The sequence below is a fragment of the Macadamia integrifolia genome, chromosome 13, assembly GCF_013358625.1.
Source record: "Macadamia integrifolia cultivar HAES 741 chromosome 13, SCU_Mint_v3, whole genome shotgun sequence".
Taxonomy (NCBI): Eukaryota; Viridiplantae; Streptophyta; class Magnoliopsida; order Proteales; family Proteaceae; genus Macadamia; species Macadamia integrifolia.
The window spans coordinates 20,033,199-20,057,411 of NC_056569.1; the positions used below are offsets into that span (position 1 = coordinate 20,033,199).

General features: G+C 39.0%; 1 protein-coding gene across 4 annotated transcripts; it reads right to left on the minus strand.

Moving 5' to 3' along the window:
- Positions 1-312: 312 nt before the first annotated feature.
- Positions 313-20,773, minus strand: LOC122058727 (histone-lysine N-methyltransferase ATXR3-like). Of its 4 annotated transcripts, XM_042621396.1 has the most exons (21): positions 20,408-20,755; positions 17,787-20,170; positions 17,579-17,635; positions 15,453-16,643; positions 14,237-14,610; positions 13,582-14,151; positions 13,364-13,464; positions 11,957-13,010; positions 11,754-11,825; positions 10,431-10,541; positions 10,221-10,321; positions 6,550-6,649; positions 6,373-6,468; positions 6,075-6,242; positions 5,862-5,987; positions 5,660-5,713; positions 5,270-5,517; positions 2,871-2,979; positions 2,653-2,761; positions 2,456-2,524; positions 313-745 (listed from the first exon to the last, which is right to left on the minus strand). In XM_042621396.1, the coding sequence occupies exons 2-21, from the start codon at positions 20,062-20,064 to the stop codon at positions 648-650; spliced, it is 7,086 nt and encodes a 2,361-aa protein (XP_042477330.1). In that variant the 5' UTR covers positions 20,065-20,170; positions 20,408-20,755; the 3' UTR covers positions 313-647. The 4 variants fall into 4 exon arrangements, with proteins under 4 accessions (XP_042477330.1, XP_042477329.1, XP_042477331.1 ...); XM_042621395.1 differs by having other exon boundaries at positions 2,456-2,761; positions 20,408-20,748; XM_042621397.1 differs by lacking the exons at positions 313-745; positions 2,456-2,524; positions 2,653-2,761; ... (2 more) ...; positions 5,660-5,713; positions 5,862-5,987 and having other exon boundaries at positions 6,101-6,242; positions 6,373-6,427; positions 20,408-20,771.
- Between the last annotated feature and the right edge of the window lie 3,440 nt (positions 20,774-24,213).

Here is a 24,213-nt window from a genome sequence, read left to right on the forward strand (position 1 = left end):
AGGTAACCTAATTAAGACCCGACACCAACCAACCCGATTACAAACCAAACCATGCCCCCCAAATCTAGGCCCATTTACATTCACAGTGCAAGAAATTCACACCGTCAAGCCCGGTTAGGTCCGACCAAGACCGGCCCAGCCCGACTGATTGACACCCCTACCCCCAACCCATCCCCTTACAGTTTTCAAATTAATTACTCACAGAAAGAGAGTAAATTCCCATCCCACGAAAGAAAAAATAACGAAAATGAATTGACTAAAAAGGGATGAAAGAAAATTGATAGTTGGTGCCGCTGCAGAAGGTGAAGAACATTGAAATGAAACCTTTTTCCCATTTTCTTTTTAAATTAATTATAAAAAGAACCAGTGCTCCACTGCTGAAAAATGAATACAAATTACAAACAGAATTAATCTATACAAAGGAATTGATGACGAAGAGAAGCACAAGGGACTGCATTGTCTTGAAATGATTACCAACTCCCACGTTAAATGGGGTAGCTGTGATATAAAACAGAATAATCATTCCGAAACAAATGGTAGGGGGTTAATAATCCCAGGCTTCTCACATTCATTGGTCCCACATAGCCTGGAATACAGCAGGTCTTGTCTTCAGCCAATGCAACATCTCCTTGTCCAGTGGGGACTTGTTAAGAACAGCATCCAGCATTGGACTGCCAAAAACTCGAGGGGCACTCTTGAATGACCATATACTTTCCTTCGGCCACGGTCTCTGAGGCTGTTTCTCCTGAGAAAGAGAACACAAGGATACACCATAAGCATCTCAACCTAGAGGCAACATTAAATTAAATTCCCACCCCAACCCCCCCAAAAAAAAAAAAAAAAACAAAACAAAAAAAAAAAGGGCACCCGAAGGGAACAAACAACCTATACAAAGGGGGCCATTTCTTAAGCAGAGATGAGAAGAAAAATAGGTTTCACGGAAAAGAAAGACTTGAATCAGGTACAACAGAATACCTGACTTTTAATCCAAATTCCTTCTCTGCTAAATTCATGTAGTGCACACTAAGACACAAAATCCATATACCTAAATCCAACCATGTAGGTCTTTTGGACCATAAATCAAACTGGACCTAATGAACTGCCAAAATATAGTTTGATGGCAGAAGAGGCATCTCTAAGCACACTGGCACACATTTCCAGCACTGATAGGTTCAGATTGGCAGTCAAATAGAACTGCTCAATCCAAAAACCCTACCTCTGATTTTAAATGAGGACTGGTAACCAATGCATAAGACAAATGAGAAGGTCTGAGTATGTCACAACCCAGATTAGGAAGCATCTGGAATAAAAAAGGCATACCAAGTGCACGAGGCTCCCACCACTGCAGGGTCAGGGAAGGGTCATAATATGCAGCCTTACCCCCAATTCGCAGAGAGGCTGTTTCCCGACTCAAACCTGCAACCACTAGCTCGCAGTGGAACAACCTTACCATTGCACCAAGGTACGCCCTCAGTTACCATCTGGAATATAAGGGGGAAAATGTATTACTTACTGAGGCCATACGATATAATATGGCCAATCAAAAGGCCCCCTTATTTCTCCAACAGTTCAGAGTAGCCTCATTATAAGCTATCCCACTTATAACTCTCTACATATTTAGCATGCCACTATTTTCACACCATTCTCATGCCTCCAATAACCCTAGATTTTGTGTTTGTATTACAGAAAGTACTTTCCACTTCAATTAAGACAATGTAGACAAATATGGAAGAAAAGTTGTCCATTGCAAAGTTTCAAACATGCATGCAAAGAGTGCAAAAATGCAGGCAAAACTTTGGAAAGGAAAAGATAATAAGCAAACAAGAAGCATATGGACCACATGTCTATCTATGCTGCGACTTGACGAATATCTAGTACTACCATATATGGAGAGGTTAGCGGCAGAACATTTTGATCCTTTTAGTGATCCCAGGTTGGTCACCATGTGGCAGCGTACACATTTATGCATAAACCTTGCAGCATCGTTTACACAGAAACCTTTTGTCCTACATATATTTTTAAATTGAGCATGATGCAATCATTTGGAATTTAAAAAATGATGTACCCAGTGCACAAGGCTCCTGCCACTGCGGGTCTTTCGGGGGGGGGGGGTGATAATGTATGCAGCCTAATCCCCGCTTCGTAGAGGCTGTTTCCCGACTCAAACCCACAACCACTAGGAAGCAATGGAGCAACCTTACCATTGTGCCGAGGTCCACCCTTTAATCATTTGGATTTTAAAATGTTTCATATATATTGTTAGTTGGCTACTGCTCAAACTAGTCCAGTCCAGGAGAAATAGATCTATTATTAGCTAAGTTCTTCTTGAGTAGTTTGTGACCCAACCCAGCCATTAACAGCAGTAGCCCATCACAAATATATCCACATTTCACCATTATTCATTAGTTAGATAAGAACCAAAGGAACCGGAAGTTGAAGTTCAGCAGGTACTCACCATTCCTGTAAGCATAAATCTGAGGGTTCTCGGGCCATAAACACGTTGTCGCACCGATGGCTTCTGGGCCTTGGCATAGAATGAGGCAATGTCAGGCAACAACAAACAACCCCTTCTTGCTCTCCCAAGCTTAGAGTCTGGATCAGCATTAGTCTGAACATGCCAATAAATCAACTGCCCTAAACAATAATTCTCACCATAAATCTTGCAATACTCCTGGAAACCTGACCCCAATTTATCTGTGTACTTGGGGCCCAAGTCTAGAGGACTAATATAAACAGGTGGAGATGTTAAAGACTTGTACTCCTGCATATAGAAAACTCTCTTTGTTCAAAGGAGGAGCAGACCATAACTTTGCTAATCAAATTTATTCTTTAAAATCCTGGAAAATTTTGGCTGAAGAGTTCCAACTCACCTGGACTCTAAAAAAACATTTTGTATAAGCATAAATATGGATCAAGTCAGCAGCAGCATCATGACGGCACTTATATGTACAAGGAAGATTCCGGACCTCATCCCTCAACCTTGTAACAGTACAAACATGAGTGAGCTCACAACTAACAAGGTCGTAATGTAACAGAAAAAGCAAGACACAACAGTTCACTGATGCAATTAAATTACCTAGATGGACTTATTTTATTGGAAATAAGTTTGAGGTTGGGTTATGTATGTATTGGGCCTCTGATACAATGTGTTTTCATTGTAATGGGCCTATAATATGGGTAGAGGCTAGGCATACGAGCTTAGTTAAGTGTATTTCTTTATTTTAATTGTTAATAAGAGTTTTAATTACGCTGGATTACGATTCTATTTCCAGTCCTGTTTTAAGTCAATTTCCTTCATTATTTAAGTTTCCTAGGGTTAGGCCCTTTCATTTTAGTGTTGGTATGTTTTTAAGTCTTCTAGATAAGTTTGTAAAGGGCTACAGCTTCTGACACGAATTTTATTCATGAATAAAGATGGCTTTTGCTGATCTTCCCTGTGGGACTCAGAATCTGGTTTGTGGGGTTCAACTATTCTATTAGTGAGACTCCAATCATGGTACAAGGTTTCAACGAAATTTTACGAAACTAGCCAAAGATCTACGGTTTCGCTGGCTGTTGAAACGAAACAGCCTGCAATAGTGAAGAATTGTAATGTTTCGACCGAAATTTTGGCATTTCGCAAAACTTTCGAACTTTTGTTTTGTTTCGCCAATATGTCATTCGAAAGTATTCAGCGCCTTTAGTAAAAACTCCATACTTCGAGCGAAATGAAGCAAAATTTTGACCCATTTCACCCACTTTATTTGGTTTCAGCAGTGAAGGTTGAAAACCCCATTTTTTGTGCTTTCTTGGCCAAATCATTGTTGTACAAGGTTGGAACACTACTTTGGCAGAAGAGGAATGTGTGGTAGCGGCGATTTGCTCTGTTGTTGGAATATTTGTGCAAGATTCAAAATTAAAGGTATATCTCTTTTTCCCAAAAACTATGTTTTGCAAAAAAAAAAAAAAAAAGAAGAAGAAGAAGAAGAAAAAGAAAAGAAAAGAAAAATTGACCTGGGAGCGATAGCAGCATTCTAGGACCCTAGGATGGGCATAGGGGAGACTCATTGTTTGTATTGTTGACTCTGATATAAGACTCTTTGTAACAAACCATATATATTGCATGATTTATAATTTGATGTTAATCATTCCTAATGCATATTTAAGTTGTTTTACTTGGAATGATGTGTAGTACTAAACGTTGTGTGGAATAAATCATATTAGAGAGTGTAAACAACGTACACTACCAACCTATGGTCCGTAGTCAAACTAACATTTTTGGGTTTGATTTTTTAAGATCTAGAGGTTCCACTATGTTTAGAGGGCCTAAAATAAGGTGTCCTAGAAGTTTCAGGACATAATTTGGCCATTTAGCCCTTGCAACTAACCATCGAAACTTGTATGAAAAAATGTACAGGTTTTGATCAAAAATTCAGTTTCGGTCGAACTATTTCAGTTTCGACCCTCGAAACTGAAACCTGGTGCTAATGTACTATGACTCCAAAACTGCTGGTGGGATTCCAGCAAGGCTAGGTGATAATCCTGGTCATATCCTCCTATTCTAGGCTTCTCTTCTCTAATTCTTCCGTCAATTCCAAGTAACATAACTTTCTTTCATTCGAATCTTTTAGTTGCTGAATCTGTTACTAGTAAATGGTCTGAGATTGCTATCCACTAGTTTAAACTTCCATTAATATTTTGGTTTTGATCTTTGCATGAAACCCAGTTTTCCATCAAATTTCTTGAATTCCTATTCCACAAGGAAATTATTGAAACTCAACTTTTAACCATTAGAATACAAATCTGATTTCATATTTGGTAATCAGATTCTACTCTAAGCACATCCATAGTTTCAAAACTTGATCATGTTGCTGTTTTCTTAAAGGATTTATCTTATTCTAAGAACAGATTTGACTTCGGGTTTCAGATTAACACCTTAATGACATTGCTAAACTCTGTCACTGTTTTGAATCATTTTGTATCATTGATTTGAGTTCTTAAAGTCCAGAAATCGGTATTCAAATCTGGAAACCTGTTTCAACTGTCCTATTCCTAATATGAGACCTCCATAACTCCAGATCTGACCATCATATTTTAATTAGATTTTAAGGAGTTATTCTTCTCCATATAATTGACCTTCAACCAACTTTTGGGTTAAATAAGAACCTTGGATTATCTATTATTATAAATCTCTTGAATTCAGGTTTTAAACCTGTCACTGTGATTCTGGTTTGTATTGTGTTTTTGGTCCCAAATCTTTAGGCTTCTAGAAACCACCAACTCAGCTTACCATAATAACGATTTTTTAAGCGCAGTCCGGAGATCATCAGAACCAGATGGGTCATGCAAATCAATCTTGGACTTGAGGGCATTTAGCAAATCATCTTCTACATGAGGAGCCATGCACTGAAGTAATTCTTCCACAAGTGATCCCTCCCCTTTCCAGAGGACAGAAACCACTTCCTCAGGATTTAGCTTCTTCAGTGGTGGTGGAGCTTTCTTTGGGTCACCAAATAGACTCCTCATTACATACCTCACCTGAAACATCAATTTCATTCAGAAAAACCAAATAGATCGAAATTATAGATTAATACAATGAAGCCAAAAAACCAAGTAAGTTCAAGTTCGTGACACTAACACTAACAGAAAGACTAAACTATAGGAACAGAAAGGAAAGCACCTTATCAAGAGTAACAGCCAAATTTTGAAGCCTTTGGTTGTACACACCCTCAGCCTGCCATTAGATAAAACATTCATAAGCTAACCATAAACATAAAGCCATGTATACACAACCGCCAGCATAAATGATGTGCACCTAACATGCTGGCACTCGCACACTCAAACAGAGATTGAGAGAGTAAGAGAGAGTAATCTACAGTTACCTGAACCTCAGCCTCGCTCTTCTCAGTATCTCGGCAAATATCTAAAAAGAATTTCCTCTTCTCTTCCAAATTATGCCTAAAAATCTCTTCCGGGAGTTTTGTTCTCTCGAAATTTATAAACCTCACCTTCACCCACATGTACAAGTATTTCAGAAACCAATCTGAGAAGGTAACTTTGAAAAATAGAGCAAAGAAGGTAGTTCAGCCACCTACCAGTCGAGCTGAATATGCAATAAGCCAATCAGGCAACCCATCAAGCAAACAAATGCCTACACCAGCTCTTCCCAAGTCAATATAATCATTTTCCGAAACAAAATTCAACTCACAAGCCTCTAACATCAACTGATGACGGTCTAGCATTCCATGGCACTCTTTCAATATCTGATTAACATGGAACTCCAGTTAACAAAGAAGACATACTGTGAAAAGGAACTGAGTACACATGCTTCATTCCTCTAATAGGAATATAATTAATGAAAAAATAATAAAAAAGTTTCCTTTTAGTTCACACCTTTTGAAAAGCCCCTTCACCAGTCAAATTCAAATAGCTTCCCCTGCAGACTTGGCTGCCGCACAAACAAACAGAAGCTTCATACTCTTCCTTACTCTGAAGCAGGAACAAGTGAAATCAATCTCTAAGCACTATTCTTTTTAGTACATAGGACATCAAAAGACAAAAGATACACACCTCCGTTACAGAATTATAATCAAATGTGATCTCCTCGCCATAACTAATTGGTCGTACAGTATAAATTCCAATTTGGTACCGACCATCTACTGCAGTAACTCTGTTCCCAGGAAGTGGATGGTTAAATATAATTTTTGCAAATTAGGAACTGAAGCTCTTACAAAGCACATGTACTCGAGCATAAGATTCAGAATCTAAGTAACAAGATGTATCCTTTGACCAAAAATAAGGGGAGTGAGCATAGTAAAAACACATTTGCAAGTGATTTATCAAAAGAAAAAAAAAAAAAAAAACATTTTCACAGGATGAAAATCCCTATAAATATATCATTGTGACATGGACCAGAGTAAAAGCAACATCACCACTGCAGAAAATCTTTCAATATTATTTTGCACTGCAGCTAGAGAATTTGGTATAGTCTTGTGACTAGGGGGAGGGGATGATACTAAAAAAATTCAGGTCACAGCATAATATATCATGCTTAAATAGGCTAAAAAAATATAAATATGAACATACACAGATATCCGCAGGGGGGAACAGTTAATTAAAAAATATACACAATTCCCTTTTCTACACTGCTCGATAACTCAATTCCACAGAATAGCACCACATCATTCAAGTAACCCAGGCAACAAATTTCATTTCTCTGATGGTATAATTAAATATGTCAAACGATACAAGGAATTTTAAACTGAGTTAAAAAGCTCCTAACATGCATCAACAGATACCATCCTGCCGCTGGAGCATTTATATCTATTTGACGTAGTTGCTACCAAGGGGAAGAGAAGAAAAGGCTAGGGGGCTTGATGCAGAATTCCAGCAAGAAGAGAAGAACAGCCTGTTGTTTTGGAATTCACTTCTGACCTTCCTCCATCTACTCTTTCCAGCAATCATTCCTCACCTTCCTTCCTCCACTCATTTAAGCATCTCTAATCAGACCTGGTTGATGAACCGGGAACGGGTTCAGTTTTCTGGTCAAGCTGAACCTGCAGTTCAATATTGGTTCAAGTTAAGACTTAATTTAAAGTCCCCATGGGTTATATGGGTCATGGGCTCAGTAATTTTGGGTTTTCTATTATAAAAGGCCAATAATAAAAGCCCAAATATGAGGTATATGAGTCCTATATGGGATAAGATGTTAGTTTTTATTTATAGAGTTTCTATTTTCAAGTCTTGAGTTTGTCCAAGGCAAGGTTATAAATATATGTACAGGGCTAGGCCCTAACATATTACCAGTGAATGAAAATGGCTTTTTCCCAATCGTCTTGTGGTGATTCAGAACTTGGTACTGTGGTTGTACAATTGCAGCCCCTACTGTAGTCATTCAGTGGGTTCGATTGGTGGTGATTCCAAAATCATATTCCCACTTTTCTAGATCATATCGTTCCCTTTTGCTTTGTTCATCTCCTTTCTATCTTTCTAAAACTCAGCACTACCACCTTAGGAAAAGCCTTGCTTCAAAGTGGTTTAAATAAGAAATCTGTCATTGATTTCCGAAGTTCAGTTGATGTGTTTTGGATCTGAATTTCTATCTCCTGAACTGTTTCAGTTTGTTTCTATTACTGGTTTCAGTAGTTGAGTTTTCAGTTCAGTTTTCTTCCCCATTCTGATATTTGTTTCTATTTGGAACTTGACTTACTAATTTAGTTTCTAATTGCTATTTTCTATAGTTACTAAATCTGGACTTTCTACTTTAATAACTTGCTATTTCTGAAACTTCTTCAGAACTTGTAAATTATGCCATTGGATTTTAATCAAATTTGGCTATGTTATTCCTCATTCTCAATAGACACTCGACCAGGTTTGGTTCAGATCAGATTTCCTTCAGTTTGGCCAATTGTCCCTTGCCTATGGTCCTAGATTTTTCTCGGATTCCAATCCCTAACCCTTAGGTGTTTGGATATCCATTAGGGCTCCTCAGTTTTCAATAGATACCATCCTAAGCAATGCATACCCTATTTATTTGATTCACTTCTTATTTAGGCCTTTTCTTCCCTGGTTTCAACACTGCTCCTTGGGATTTTGCCAAAAATTGCAGTTTTGGCCAAATCACTTGATTTTTTCCCACTTTTTTGCGTTTTTCTACTCATTCAACCCTTCTACAGCTTGGATTTACATGATTGGAGGATGAAAGTGATGGTTATTTTGTTCTTTTTTTCTTCTCCAATAGGGCTAGCGCACAGCAGCATTCAGCATACAACAAACTTGGGTCCAAACCACAAGTACCATTTTGGGCGGGTTTTTTTGTAAAACTAATTCATGGAATAGGTGTAAAATGGTAAAAATATGCAACACAATAAAAAAATAAATAAATAAACCATTTTCTGTGCCTCGAAACCTAGATTTCGATTGGCCCAGAAAAATCCCAGGTTTTGCATGAAACCCGAGATGTTTTGATTTTGGCCAGGTTCAAAACCTAGTGGAAACCCCAAAACCTGGAACCTTGAAGGGGAGTGGCAATCTCGTAAATAAGTTAAATAACCAAATCTGTTAGGCGCAAAATGGTAGAAGGAATATGAAGGAACTAGTATTTTATTTGGCAAGGGTAAACTTGGAAGTAACTCAAAAGAAGGATATAACGGAATATGAGGGATGGTGAGGGAATATGAAAGAATAAAATAAAGAAAGAAAAGGAATCATGGGACAACGGAGACAACCTCATCATTTGTTCTCAGCCATATACGAAACCAGACCAGCAGAATCTCAGCTTCAGTTGCAAGAACTCTCTTGATTCAATTCTTACCATGGTGAGATTTTAAACATATGATCCTAGCATCTGGACCTCTTGAAATCAACTAACAGGAAGGTCAAAGATCTAACATGAGTGTATCAACTTCTACAAACAGACCCTGGCGGAAAAAGGAAACCAATTCTTCATTTTGGTTTGCTCTTCACAATCCACGCTGGCTTTAGAAGTCAGATTGCACAGATTAGGTCGCCCTATGATAGGTATGCAGACAATCAAATCCCAGGAAGAAAGGATCAAGAATGAGGGAATTCAAACTCAAGTTTTAGGGGGCTCAGAACCGCCAGAAACAGAGCACTACTATGGGCAGTATTTTTGGGGCTGAAACAAAAAGGAGATAATTGTATAACAAAAAGAAAGAGGAAACAAGAAGAAAGGAGGGAAAGGAAGAAGAATACAGAAGGTCAAAGAAAAAGAAAGATCTAGCAGTGGAGGGAAGATAAACAAGAAGAGATGTCAGAGAGAGAGAGAGAGGAGAAGAGCACAATGGCCTAAAGGCACTCAAATCAAAATCAATCAATTTCATTCCATTATCAAATCTGAAATTTCCATTATAATTATAGCATATATAAGAAATTAAAACTTCTAAAATTTAGAAACAAACTCCAAATAGGAAACTGAAATCAACAAGAAACTACTATCTCCCTACATAGCTATCTCCTACCAAAGAAAATCAAATAAAATAAATAAAAAGATTACATATCATCCTAATAAAGAAAATAAATATCCAATTTATCCTACTAGACCAACATCCCAATTCGGGCCCCGTTCTCAATCTCGGGCCGGTCCAAGAAAGTGCTTTTGCATCACTACTTGTAACCATTTCTCACCTCACATCAACATGAGCAACAAACGTTTCTGAAAAACCTGCCACACGACTGAGAAAAACCAGGGAACAGCACAAATTATTACAAGGAGAACTTACTTCGCCTCGCAATTAGGTCTGCACGAGTGACAAATACGACTCGCATAGTTTGCCTTGTGCATGGCATCAACAACAACTAAATCATACCCATCAGAGTCTCCCTGCCAAATGAACCCATTTAGTGAAGCATCAAGGAATGAAAACTAAAACAACAATAAAAATTCAGGTACAAAATACACTTATGGGAAAATTTTGAAGGAAAAAAAGAACCTTTGGCCTCTCTAGATATATGTTATAGAACTCTGGGGCTGGATCTTTATTGTTTTTTTGCAGGGACCGAATGCCATCTTGCTTCTCAAACCATTTCCAAGCAGGATAAACCTAAGCCATAACAGAAGTTTTGAGTTTCAGAAGATATTATTTACAAAGGAATTCTCCACAAATTTTCTTACTCTACACTCAAATGATAATATTGGAGGCAAAGAAGTCATGAGATACTGAAAATCAAGAGGGTGATAGCTCTGAAATACTAGAATACAAAAAATGCAATTTTAAAGGCATCAAGAATATAAGGAATATGAAGTCATCTAAAAGGAAATTGAATCATAATGACCTTTATGATACTGTTCAGGTATATGAGACACAGAAACATTGAATGGCACTCATTCTTTCTAAGGATCACAGATATTCTCACTTTGGGGGGAAAAGAGAAATAGAAATGAGAATAAGACCCATTTCAGCGATGGAAAACACATGAAAATATGTAGACACATACAGCAAACATTTGCATAACAGAGAAAACCCAAACCTCCCTCAACAGTATTAGATCACAAAATAAGAGTACAAACCCAAGGAAAAAAATTTAATTCAAATGATTGAAAACATCAGGAAGAACTAACATCAAGCACGTCAATTGAAATATGGAATTAGATTATAAATGGAAGTTGGTATAGTTTACTAAAACATACAGGTGAGGGATAGAAAAAGAGGGAAGAGAAGAGAAAAGGCAGTTAAAAAGATATCCAACCCTTTTTGTTTCCTTCTTTTTTCTTTTTTTTTTTTGGGGGGGGTGGGGGGAGGAGAGTGGGGGGGTGGTGGGGGCATGATAATGTGAAGAAAGTTTAAAATACTCCATTCAAATTCAATGATTGTTCTTTGATTGAATGGGAGTGAAAGAAATACAAAACGTTTCGTAAACAAATCAGTGTCTTATCTGAATCGAGAATAGCAATTCCATTTCTGGCACCACAAATAAAGATTTTGAAATCGTGAGCAGCTACCCGACAGCCTAGATGTGCGTTAGTACCCAGTAATTTTTGAATAACAATAGAACCAATTGTCATTTTCTTTTTCTTTTCTCGAGTTGGCCCAGGTGGTTAGTTTAGTAGAGAAGAGAATAGGTTCGCCGAGCTGAATATACTGGGAGTGCAGGCAAGCCCACCTCTGTTTTAAATCTTAGGGCAAGCAAAAGTAGGTGTTTCCAAAAAACACAACGCGTTTCAGAGATATTCTTACACTGAAACAAATGAAGTCAAATATCTAAAAGCCTTATTTGTTTAACATAGCTTAAACCAGCAGCTGTGATATCTTTACCTCCCCCAGAAACTCCACAACAAAATCATCGTCGCTAAAACCTTCTTCTTTATTGCAAACTACTCCAAGCCCCTGATAATCACATACAAACAGCAAGTAGTGAACCACAGAAAAGAACCAGAATTAGTAAAAGTCAAGCCAAATCATGATAATAGATTAATAGGTATTATAGCTCATGCAGGATAATTAGAGTAAAGCCATACCTTTCTATAAGCAACATAATTGTCTTCGGGACGATTTTCCATAGACTTTAAGATACATTGGCACGCTTTCACAGTGCGTTCGTCACCACTTTCCTGAGCAATCCTTAGAATATCTTCAACAACACGCCGCAAGGAATACATCATGGGGGTGTTTCCAGTACCAGTGAAGGACCTGACTTGCTTATTCAGAACTCGCAGAAGCACATCTTCAACAAACATATGCTTATCTAGAAGCGTCCAATCCACATCATCTGGCATGGAGTCTAGGAGAAGATTATGAGTATAAGGATCTATACCGTAGACTTCCTGTTCTAGGACCTCATTTCCAAGTCGTTTCCTGGGTTTGTAGTCCTTTACTTCAGGGATTTCCATATCTGATTCCTCAGTGCTATTCTTTTGAGCCTTGAGCTTCTCAGGATAGTCCTCAGGTAGAGAAACTCGCATCTTCCGTTGCACTTCCTCCTCATCTGCCACAATAACATATCGATCAATGACTTCATACTTCCTAGTAACAGGAGGAACGAGGCTTGCTTTCGTCATCCGAGCACCCCATTCACGGTCATCAGTCATAGAATCTAAAGCCTCCTCTGCCCCTAAGTATCTATCTACAGTCAAATCACCAATTCCTCCTTCAGACTGGAATCCTAAGTCACTTTCTGTATCTGAGGAAGAACCATTGCCATCACCACTGGAATCTTCAGAAAACTGATCAGGGTCATCAGAAGTCTCACTACCTGAATCTAAACCTCTCTTATTCAACTTGGATAAGCGTCTTCTTATTTCCCGATCAGATGTACATCCTCCATAATCTATACCTCCATTAACATAGGATGCACCATTACGAACGAGTTTCCTTTCATTCACTATTTTATTGAGTTTCTTTCCATACTTGGAGGCAACAGAGAAAAACCCAGCAGGTGCATTATCCTTGAATGTCTTCATTGTTCCATTTCTTTCATGAGAAGAATTAGAATTCTCATCCAAACTTGTGGCAAGTCGGATGAATAACATAATGATATGATTCATATCTCCAGCATCACCACGATTCCGGGCTCTGCATTGACGCAAAATATTATATTACACAAAGAAAAAATGAACTGCACCAACAAAAAAAGGGCTAAAACAAACCAGCAATAACTAATAGAATCAAGAGTAAGCATAGTTAACAATAATAGCTAATAGGAAGCAACCAAATCACCTTTACCAGCTCATATTCCTAGAAATGTGGGAAAATGAAAAACAAACACCCTGCTGTATATCAAGAAATACTGAAGGACTTATTCTTCAAAATCACGCTGAAGGACATCTTTCTAAATTTTTTGTGCAATTTCATAGTACTGCACTATGAAAGAGAGGCGTTCTGCATGTTTTAATTAAAGAAGTAACAAATGTAGCAAGAGAACTTACTTTATTGCATCACGACACATTCTACTGATATCCTCCTTGACAGATTTCAAGCCATGACCAATGTAATAACCATTCTTCATCCTATCTTCGATTTCTGCAACCTGATTGGTTGATATTGACAAGAAAGTCATGAATAATAAGAACTGAGGAAATTCAAATGGTGGATTAGTGGAATAACATTTGCATTTCTACAGAAGTACCAAAGCAAGTTAAAATACCTTAGGTACAAAAAAATCAAAAGTGTTCTCCTTCATGATGTCCCTAAGACTCAGAGTTAGGAATTCTTCCATTTTCTTATACCCATTTTCAGCTTTCTTGCGAAGCAACCACCTTATTTGGGCATCCCTTGATAGGAGTGATGACGGCTTTCTGGCATCACGTAATTTTTTATGTCTGTAAAAGCTTTGCCGCAATGATTGACCAACTGACTCTTTCCTATTTACAGCGACATCATGATCAAGAGAATCTCCAGGTTCACTGGGATCATCCAAATGACTACTAGAGCCCTTGAAAGCTTTAGAAACTGGGAAACTTTTCTCCGTTATCTGTCTAAGGCTCCTCATTTTTGAATGACTCTCTTCAAAATTCCTAGTGTCACAAGAAAGGCGGCTCTTTATCCAGTTCACATTTTGAAATTTTTTTGTCAATTCCCTGAACTGGCTACAGCCCCTGATATCTATAGAAGATATCCAAGGGAACAAATGGAGAATTTCTTCAAGGGCACCAGCACTAATATTGATGCAGCCAACCAGGATGACTGATGTTATCTTTTCTTTCTTATAACCATCCTGCAGGCCAAATCCAGATGTGCATTAACGCAGAAAAGTTTGAATATCTTGATAACCAGAATAAGCAAACAGGAAGAAACCTTACCATGATGCTCACAAACATGGAGTCAGTGCATTTGGGGCCTGCAGATGAGAAGTCGATCTGTCTGGAGATATCCCTGTAAAACCTGGCAGCAGCATTCCAGCGCTTGCAAGTAGCCGCAGAGAACGCTAGGGACTTCAAGTCAGCTCTCAGAAAATGGAAAACCCGTGCCAGTATATTACAATTGAGCAGCCCCCAGCTCTCACTTTCAACTTCGGGACTTGCATCATTTCCTTCACCAAAAATGGTGCCACCACAGAAATCCTCAAAGGAGCAGTCATCCTTTCGTTTGATGAGATCTTCTACTTCATCGTCTTCTTCACTTTCATTGACCGCCATCCGAGCTCTTTTACAAGCACGTAAAGATGCTTCATCTTCTGTTATGGAAAAAAAAAAACCAATAGAAAAAACATACCATGCAAAACAAATGAACAAAGTGCTGAAAAGTATTAAAAGTAGATGATATCATGAGGAGGCCCAACCCCAAAAAACCAAAACAAAAAGACAGATCCCAGGAAAGGACCTGAATGAAAGGGCTCCTGACCTGCGTCCTAGACTACCACCCAGGGAAAACAATATGTTCCAAAGAGGAAAGCTTATAGGTGAGAGAGTTGCTAGTGCTGCGAACAAAACACTCAAGCTATAAGTGCTTGATATGTACCATTTCTCTATTCTGTGACCAAACCACCACCCCCCCCCCAAATTAAAAAAATTAAAAAAAATAAAAAAAAATTTTAAAAAAAAAATTTTAAAAAGATCAGGATGCCAGTCACAGGCATGGCAAGTGAGCCAAAGATACGACCCAGGAAGAAGGAACTAATCATCCTCTAACTAAATTCTAAAGTTAGCATTCCTATCACAACAACACAAAACTCAGCCTTATCCCAACTTAATGGGGTCGGCTACTTGGATCCATACAAAACAAAATAGAAAGTCCAAACATAATAGGGGGAAGGGAAAGATGGAAAGGTGAGAGGATGAGAAGAGAAAGAAAGATGGGAATAAGTGGAAAGAGGCACACCTAGCAATTAGGAAGATCTTAGCTAAATTGGGTCGGCTACATGGATCCTTGCCCTCCAATAGGTTCTATCCAAGATCATACTTGGGATAAGACCGAGACTATGCATGTCATTCCTCACCACTTCGTCTATGGTCATTTTAGGCTTGATTAAAACAAATTGGAAGAACTTTACACGACCAATCAAGAAGTTCCTCGTACCTGATTTTTGCAACTTGTGCAACATGAAGTTTTGTGAGGAAGAACTTCTCGTGACAGCTGAACTAAAAGGGTGTTTGTCTAATTCCTTCTTAGGTTGCTTAGCATTGATCCATGGATCCAAGACCTCATTTATAGCTGCAGCGAATTCCCGGCTCTTATACAATTTCATGACCAGCTCATGCAGTTTCCCACATGTATACCCAATGAACTGAGGATGTAAGTTGTGAAATGAACTGGAAGCTAGGTGATCCCCACTCTGTGCCGCAACCTGTGACCGAGCAGCAGAAGAATCGGTTACTGATGCAGCTTCAGAAGCCTGTCCAGGGGTGACAACTGGAACCCAGATGTTATCATCCTTCCTGAAGGCACTAGTGTTCTTTGGAATAGTACCTTTGTCAACCAAAGCTTGTAGCTTAGAAAATGAGAATGGCCCATGTTCATGGCCAGCACCATCAAGGTAGTACCAATCACCCAAATGCAGCTGCAATTCATTAACCGTGCAGACATGATCTTTTGGGGTGTTAATGGACATTACACTTTTCTGCAAACCCTGTAAATCTCGTTCACTGTGTTTCCTGGATCTAGAAGAGCCTTCCACTAAGGAGTTCTTGCCGTCACCACTTCCAGAGAAATACTGATGGGACCTTGATGAGTGGCGCTCGTTTCCTCTAATTCTCGTGCGGGGCTCAGAAATAAATGAACCATGATCTCTGACTACACAAGTATTTATCCTGACAACTGATAGCATGGTTCCCTTCACTCCCCTAGCAACAAGTTGCTTGATTTGGCCCGATCTACTGATACCACTGGAATCATTCCTCTCTTCTGACCAGGAAAAAGCCCAGTGTGGTAGGTCAAGCCTTCTGCTCCTGGAGGGATAGTATAACTCATCTTTCCTGTGCCACCGTGGGTCCTCATAACGGGACTTTGGCATCTGGCATAGTGGATAACCATCATTAAGGATAAATTTCTTAATGGATGACCTATCTTGAGAAGTTTCATCATTCCTCTTCCAATCACCACCCTTGCAGGACCATCGGCTGGAAAACCAGTCATTATGGTCAGCACTGGCAAAGGTATCAGTTGACCTAATATCTGTAGCTTCTTTTGGCATGGCATCATAAGATCTATCGAAATCTTCATCTCTTTGTTGCATGGAATACGCAGTGGAAGGTCGAAACCTTGTGAAACCTGAGAAGCAATAAAACACCATCATGAGAAAAAGATTGTTGGAAAGTGGGGCATGGATGGTGGATAGAATTTTCTTGCCAGATAATGACTTTTTGCCTTTATTCATATATTCTTATTAAGAAATACAAATACAATTGCCACTATTCTCAAAATTTTGAAAAGTTTTTCAATCAATTTCATATCCTCTAAGTGTAACTGCAAACTTAACCGGATCGAGGAAAATCATCGCAAAGCAAATTGGAAGTAAAACTTAGCACAAGTACGCAATACAGTGGGTTTAGCAAAGTAAACACCACCCCAAACCCAGCCAAACCCAACTACAAGCTAACATTGGGTGGTTTATGAGCTGACAGGACAGCACTAATCCAAACACACCTTAATGTTACTGTAACATCATTTCATCACATATTACTTATATACATCCCTAAACTAGGGTTTGGAAATGATTTCATTAGAAAATATCTTATAATGTGGCCACAAGAAACTTCTGCTTCCTTCCTCATCAGCTTTCACATTATCCAAAGGGCTCACCATAATCATGTGCTCATGTGCTCAAACTGTCCAAACCACCCCAATAAATGGTTTCTCTGGTAATTCAATTGAAGATCCCCCCTGAAAAGAAATTATACAGCTCCACCCAGGAGCTATAACACCAAAACAGCCCAATTTATGAACAGAAAAATCTGTTATGCAGGACATACTAGCTAAAACAACCTAACCTTCTGTCTCCTTCATTTGCACCACAGCAAAATGAACAACTAATGGAAGACAAAAACTAATCTACATGACCTGGCACCATCCTGTATTCCTAAGTACAAATTAAGTAAAGTAGTACAAGATACCAACATATACACTGAATCCTATGACACTATTTTAGTGGGTGACGAATGGAATAACCATTCAGAGCAAGATACAGAATGCAAACGAAGAGTTACCTTCAGAGCTACCCCAGTTTTCCCAGTCCGAATGCTCAAACGTCATCTGTAAAGCATCTGCAACAACATAGATTTCCAGAAAACAGTAAAATATTCAAAAACCAAACCTTAAATGAAGATAATGAAAGATAAACAAGTTTACTGAAAAAGGAAATATCAAAATGAAGAGAATGAAGAAAAACCAAAGGAGAATAAAGAGAAAACATACCCCCAACAGTCTCGAGTTCCCTCCCAGGGATAACAGTGTAACCACTTAACAAGGCTCTGACTCTTTCATCAATGTGGAGATCCTCCAAAGGCTCCAAAGCAATTGAAAATTCATGCATGTGGGACAGTGGCTGCAGTGAAGAGGGAGACAGTTCCTCGCCCCCCTGATCGGCCAATTGCCCAGCATTAGCAACATCTGCCAATAGATTCCCAGAAGCCTCAGGAGGACTTGCCAACTGAGTAATGGCATCAGAAACAACTGATGGAAAGTTCACAGGCACCAGTGGAGAAACAGCATTTTCAACAGCTACCCATCGGTCGGTCTCGGAATGCTTTATCAAATGATCTGACAGCATAAACCCTTCCTCCACAAGCCTCTTAAGGTCACATAATTTAGTAGGGCCTTGCTCAACACCAAAATGATCAAGATAAAACCATTTTCCTGTACTTGAATCTGCCATAACTGGAACATGGGGTGGTGTGTCACTGATATCCATGTCCTCTTCCATGGAGAGCAGCTCTTCAGGTTCAAGTGCTTCATTAACCTGAGGAAGAAGTTCTTTGGACTCCATGGTCACATTTTGAGTCTCTTCTTCGTTGTGACACTGATGATTGATATTTTTATCACCAGAACCACTACTACTACAATGTACAGTGCTGCCATTTGGGGTTTGAGAAGTTGATCTATGCTTTTGAGAATCCCTTTCAGCTGATTTCCTCTGGCCAAGCTTCTCTTCATTCCTCTGGTTTGCATACCAGCTGTGCTGTCTTTCACTTCCCCCACTCTTTCGACTTGACTCCCGATAATCTTGGGCCCTACCCCGATCACGTGGTGACCTCTCCTGGTAACCTGGAGTCTGCTCCCTGCGATCATCCCTCCGGTCATGGCGTCGTGACCAATCATATGGGGACCGCTCTACTTGAATAGGACTTCGGTTCTTGTGATCATGGTGTCGGCTCCGATCATGTGGGGACCGCTCAGAGCGGGCTGGACTTCTGTCCCGGTGGTGATACCGCCCCCGGTCATGTGGGGACCACTCAGTGTGGGCTGGACTCCGACAGTGCCTGTCATGCACTCCTCTACATGACAAAGTAGAATCATAATGCCTAGAAGAGAACCTGCTGGAGGATGTCACCTTTGCTGAAGAAGAATTTCTGTAAGAGCTCTCCTGCAGGCCTCGTGAATTGTGCTTCTCATATACAGCACGGTTACCATCATCGAAGGTCCTTCTGCTTTTAGAACCTGGATAATCTTCTCCATAGTATTTGCGGCTGCTACCGTCTGATTCTGTACAGTGACGTTTCAGCCATGTTCCAGATGGGTGCTCTCTTCCATGATTCTTGCCGCCACTGTATTCATGCTTACATGAACCCAGTTCCCCAACTGCTGTCCTCGAAATGTTCTTTGAGTCCCTGTCATGACCATTTTCCCACCTGGAACTAGAAGACCTCTTTCTATGTTCAGTCCCACTCCTACTAAATTCTCTTCTTTGATAAGCATCCTCATTAGAGAACTTCACAGAAGGTGGTGTTCGGTCTCGCTCGTACTTCCATCCCCTGTCCTTGGCACTGTCTACTTTATCCATTTCCCATTTTCTCCCTTTTTCTGAACCACGTTCTTCTTTCACCACTTCACTTTTCCGCCATTTCTCAAGGATAAACTCTCCTTTCTCAATTTCCCCTCTCCGACCTCTCCCCAAGTCCGACTTCTCCACTTCCCCTCTCCTCCACCTCTCTGGAATGAACTCTCCCTTCTCTACTTCTCTCCACCCTCCTCTTCCGGTGACAAATTCTCCCCTTTCAACTTTGCCTTTCCGCCTCTTATCCTGAACAAACTCTCCCTTCTCCACTTCACCACCTTTTCTCCACTTATCAGGGACAAACTCCCCATTTTCAACTTCTCTTCTTCGTGACTTCTCAGGAACAAATTCTTCGTTCTCAACTTCCTCTCTTGGCCCCTGGAAAGAACCCACCTCTCCCTCCTCCACTTCTTCCTTGGGGAGCTTTTCCGAAACAACCACGCCCTTCTCAACTTCCCCTTTCTTCCCTCTCTCTGAACTCAGTTCCTCCTTATCCGACTCGAACTTCCGCTCCTTCTCTGAACTTAATCCCTCCTTATCTACTTCCATTTTCTTCTCATGCTTTCGCTGAAGCTGCGATTCTGCAAGTTGTAGAGACTTAGAATTGAAACCACCACTGCCTCCGCAGAACGTATCTGGAATTGGAAATCTTTCCATAACATGCTGCGAAGACACGCAAGCGACTCCGCCATCGCCCATGGAAATCCAAGGACGCAGATAAGAACCCTAATTCACCCTGGGGCTATCGATGCTCATACTGCAATTTCTTCAGTTGGATCAATCCAAGAAACAAACTTGAAAAAACCTAATTCCACCCAAAAAAAAGTCAGGAATCAATTCAAAACTAAAAATCTCATCGTCAATACAATGTAGGGTTTAGAAAGAAGGAAAAGAAAATAAGAGAAGCCGAGAACCTCGAATCACGAGATAGGAAAGAAAAAAAAAAAAAAACCAAGAGCACCCAAATTCACCCTCCATGTTTCGTATCCAAAATCAATAGAAACTGATAGAAATCAAAACCAATCAAAGCGAGAAGACTTACACAGAAACTAAAAGAACTCAAGCAACGAATCCGATTAAAAAAAATTAAGAGCTTCCACCAGAACGAGGAACAGGCACAGACTCGCGAGTGAACGGATCTAAATACGCCATAGAAGAGCTGTAGAAGAGCTGAAGAAAGCTCGTCTTCTGTCTACCTCGTTTTCCCTCTCCGTCTCTCTCTCTCTCTCTCTCTCTCTCTGAAACAAGAGTTTCGTGGTTCGTTTCCCGTTTTTCCCTCTTTTCTCTTCGGTTTCCTTTATTTTTCTTCTCTTCCGTTGTTTACCGGTTTACCCTTACACATACCCCGTATCGTAGATCAATCGTGATCTACGGTGGGTCAGCGGTGAGGCATATAATAAAATAAACCCTAATATGGGATATTTATAATTTCTTCCTTAAGAGGTCTGGTCTGGAAGTCGGTCAGCCTCAGCCCTGCCCGGATCTTGGGTGCTTTCTCATGTCATGATATGGAATTTGGTTTTGCAGTCCCTTGCACCAATTGCAGAGAAGGATTCATCATTTTTTGTGTAGCAAAGAATAGGGAATGTTTTGTTTATGTCATTTCTTTCAGGAGGGGGCATATTGTACCCATTAGGTTTTTTGATGGTTAAATTGGTGGCAAAAAGTGAGTCGGAGCTTTGACCCTCTCTCAAGTAATCTTCTTATCAATATTGAAGATGACGAGGAGCAGGAAAGAGGGGGGAGTGTGTGAGTTGGACTTGGGAGCTTCTCCCTCAGCTTTCCACTTTCCCAATACGTTTGGAATTAGTGCTCTCTCTCTCTCTCTCTCTCTCTCTCTCTCTCATCCAAATCATAATTTATTTAGTACAACGGTTGGTAATTCAGTTATTAGCAGTTCGGCGGTTATGACCCCATGTCGGTGACTGTGGAACAAAAGGAGAGAGAGACCTTAAAAACTTAACTTTCAGGTATCGGGGTGTCAACTGGATCGGTATCTGATATGGATCTGGATCGGTCTATATTAGTCTGGATCGTATGGATCTACTCTTGTTTTTTATAGAATTTTTTTTATTTTTTTACTCTTATTCTATACGGATCCCCGACGTGGGATTAGCTAGAATCAGTATATTGGTTGATTCGATGCGAATTCCTGAAACCATGCTCAGGGGTGGCCTTGTTTAACTTTTCGTTTATATTTGCTGCCTATTTTAGATTGTTTTTTGACAATAATTCTTTATTTCTGTGAATTATAAAAAGAGGAAAGTTAGCACCATAAATAGTTTTTTTTTTTATGTGATTAGAGAATTAGAAGTAGAAGAAGGATTCATGTTATGAAAAGGTTAGGCTATAATTTTAGGCCCAGACTATACATATTTAAATGTAGATTTTGAAATTTGCGGAAATATAAACTCCCCAACATGGAGTGACGAAGCAAAGGTAAATGTATAGAGTTTTCAAAAGAAAAAAAAAAACATTTTGTAATGCTAGATTTCTCTTGGCCGTAGTCATGTTAAAATTAAAAAGAGAAGTAGATTGGTGGCAACCACTTATGACACCACTCAACTGAGCCCTTTCACCCCATGAAACATTCATGGAGGCTTACCAATTTTACAGGGCAACTAGGGTAGGGCTTTAGGAATTTTTTTTTTCCCCTCAAAAGAAAAAAAAAAAAGGATCAAAATCATACCCTAAGCCATAATAAGTTCATGAAGGCAATAAAATTGGTAAGGAAATGTACAAAAATTAAACAGACTATACGACAATAATATTTTTCAAAAATAGCTAAAATGCCATTGGAAGATAAATCATGGTGAAACATGGCTATTTGATTTCTGCCTCCAATGTATGTCCAAACAATATATAGTTTCGTTATACTAAAGTTTGGTTTGAAAATGAGTTTGTTTGCCTCTTAAGCAGGAGAAGATTTCATTTTAGTTGAGTAGGATTCACACTAGGGATAGTTTTTGTCGACCAATTTAGTCCTTAGTTGTTATGTTAAATAAAAGTGCAAACATATGTGGAAAAAAAAATGTATTTTGAATCATTCAATTTGGATATTCAAAACCTAAGATACAGGCATTTGAAGTCATGGTGTTGGAGATATGCCCACACTTCTATTCTTAGTAAGTTGGTTTTGATGATAACAAACAATGGAAGTATTTAACATTTTACTTTTCAAGTATTGTCTGGTAGAGATTTCAAATCAATGAGCTAAAGTGGCAAATGAAATAAAGATCAAAGTCGTCAATAACAAAGAATAAACTTAAGAAGTAAGAAAGATATGAAGAATAGAAGTGATGAAATATAAGATCAAAGATTAAGAAAAGAACAGGGGTATGAAGCCATAGCTTCAGAAGGTACTTCAAGGTATCAAGTTCTCAAGGTGTCAAGACCCGAAGAATAAAAGATTTCAACAATTGAAGACTTACATGTTGGGTATTCTTTACCATATTAAACATATGAATAACCCTATAGTTTTAGTATGCAAGAATCATAAAAGATATTTAACCATGGGTATAGTCCCTAAACCAAGATCAATAAAGTACTCCATTCATAGATCTTAAAATACATAACCATATAAATTTACCATATCTATAATAATCAATGGGACATCCATGACATAAACCATAAATGGGAATAGAAAAGTACCTGTGTAAGTTTAGAAGCCTCATTTGCATGGATCATGAACCTCTGTCCCATGTGGTTAAATATTACTCCCATGAAGATGACAATGACGAACTACGCAAGTGGAGTCCTTCTACTGAGATCTTCTGCAACCTCTTACTCTAGGGTTTCCTCTCTTTCTGTGCACCTGCTCTTGTGAGAAAGCGGTGCTCCCAAAACCAATAAGGCATTAAGTAATTGTTGCAGGGACCGTCAGTATTCTATTTATAATAGAATCCCTAAAATCCTATTCCACTCTCACAATGGAAAGAGCTAGAAGTTTCCTAATCATAATGGTTCTATAATTGCTGGGGCCCAATGGATCAATCGGTATCAGTTAAGCCCACATAAAAATCTTAATAATCTCCCACTTAGGCTACACTGATACTGATGTCTTTCCATTGACACCTGGCCAAATAATCTCAAGACTGAACACCACTCAAACAAACTTTGATCCAATCAATAATCTCTACTGTTGAACAATAGTAGAAAATACACCTCAATATACGACATATAACTATCTACTGTTACAAACAATAGAAAACTATCAATCCAAATCGCCTGGACACATATATAAGGAATTGATATCATACCTGTGATCACATGAAATATACATTTCCTTATAGGTCCTTTCTTGATCTAAAGATCAGCCTACCTTGAAAACCTCATAGGTAGAAAACTTTGATATTAATCAATATTTGGCAAACCACCATTTTCTTGAATTAATATCTTACTTTGGCATACTGCCTATGGCTAACTGCCACTTCCATGGATTTAGGTTAAATACCACCATAAATCATAAATTTTGGCAAACTGCCTGTGGTTAATCACCACTACCATAGATTTATGTTAAATATCACCATAAATCACAACTTTTGACAAATCGCCTTTGGTAAATCACCACTTCTTTGGACTTAGGCTAAATACAGTCATACATCACAAATTCTGATAAAATATCATCAATTACCTTGACTTATCGTCAATTAATTTGACTAAACACTACCAATAAACTTTAGCATGCACAACTTTAAACTTTGACTTTTACCGTCTTTAAACTTTGGTTGTCGCTACCATAATATATTTGGTTAAATGAGATCATAAAACTCCCACTAACCAAGCATATCAAAAACCTCATTAATACAAATGTCAGAAAACATGGCTCTTGAGTACTTTGTCGATAAA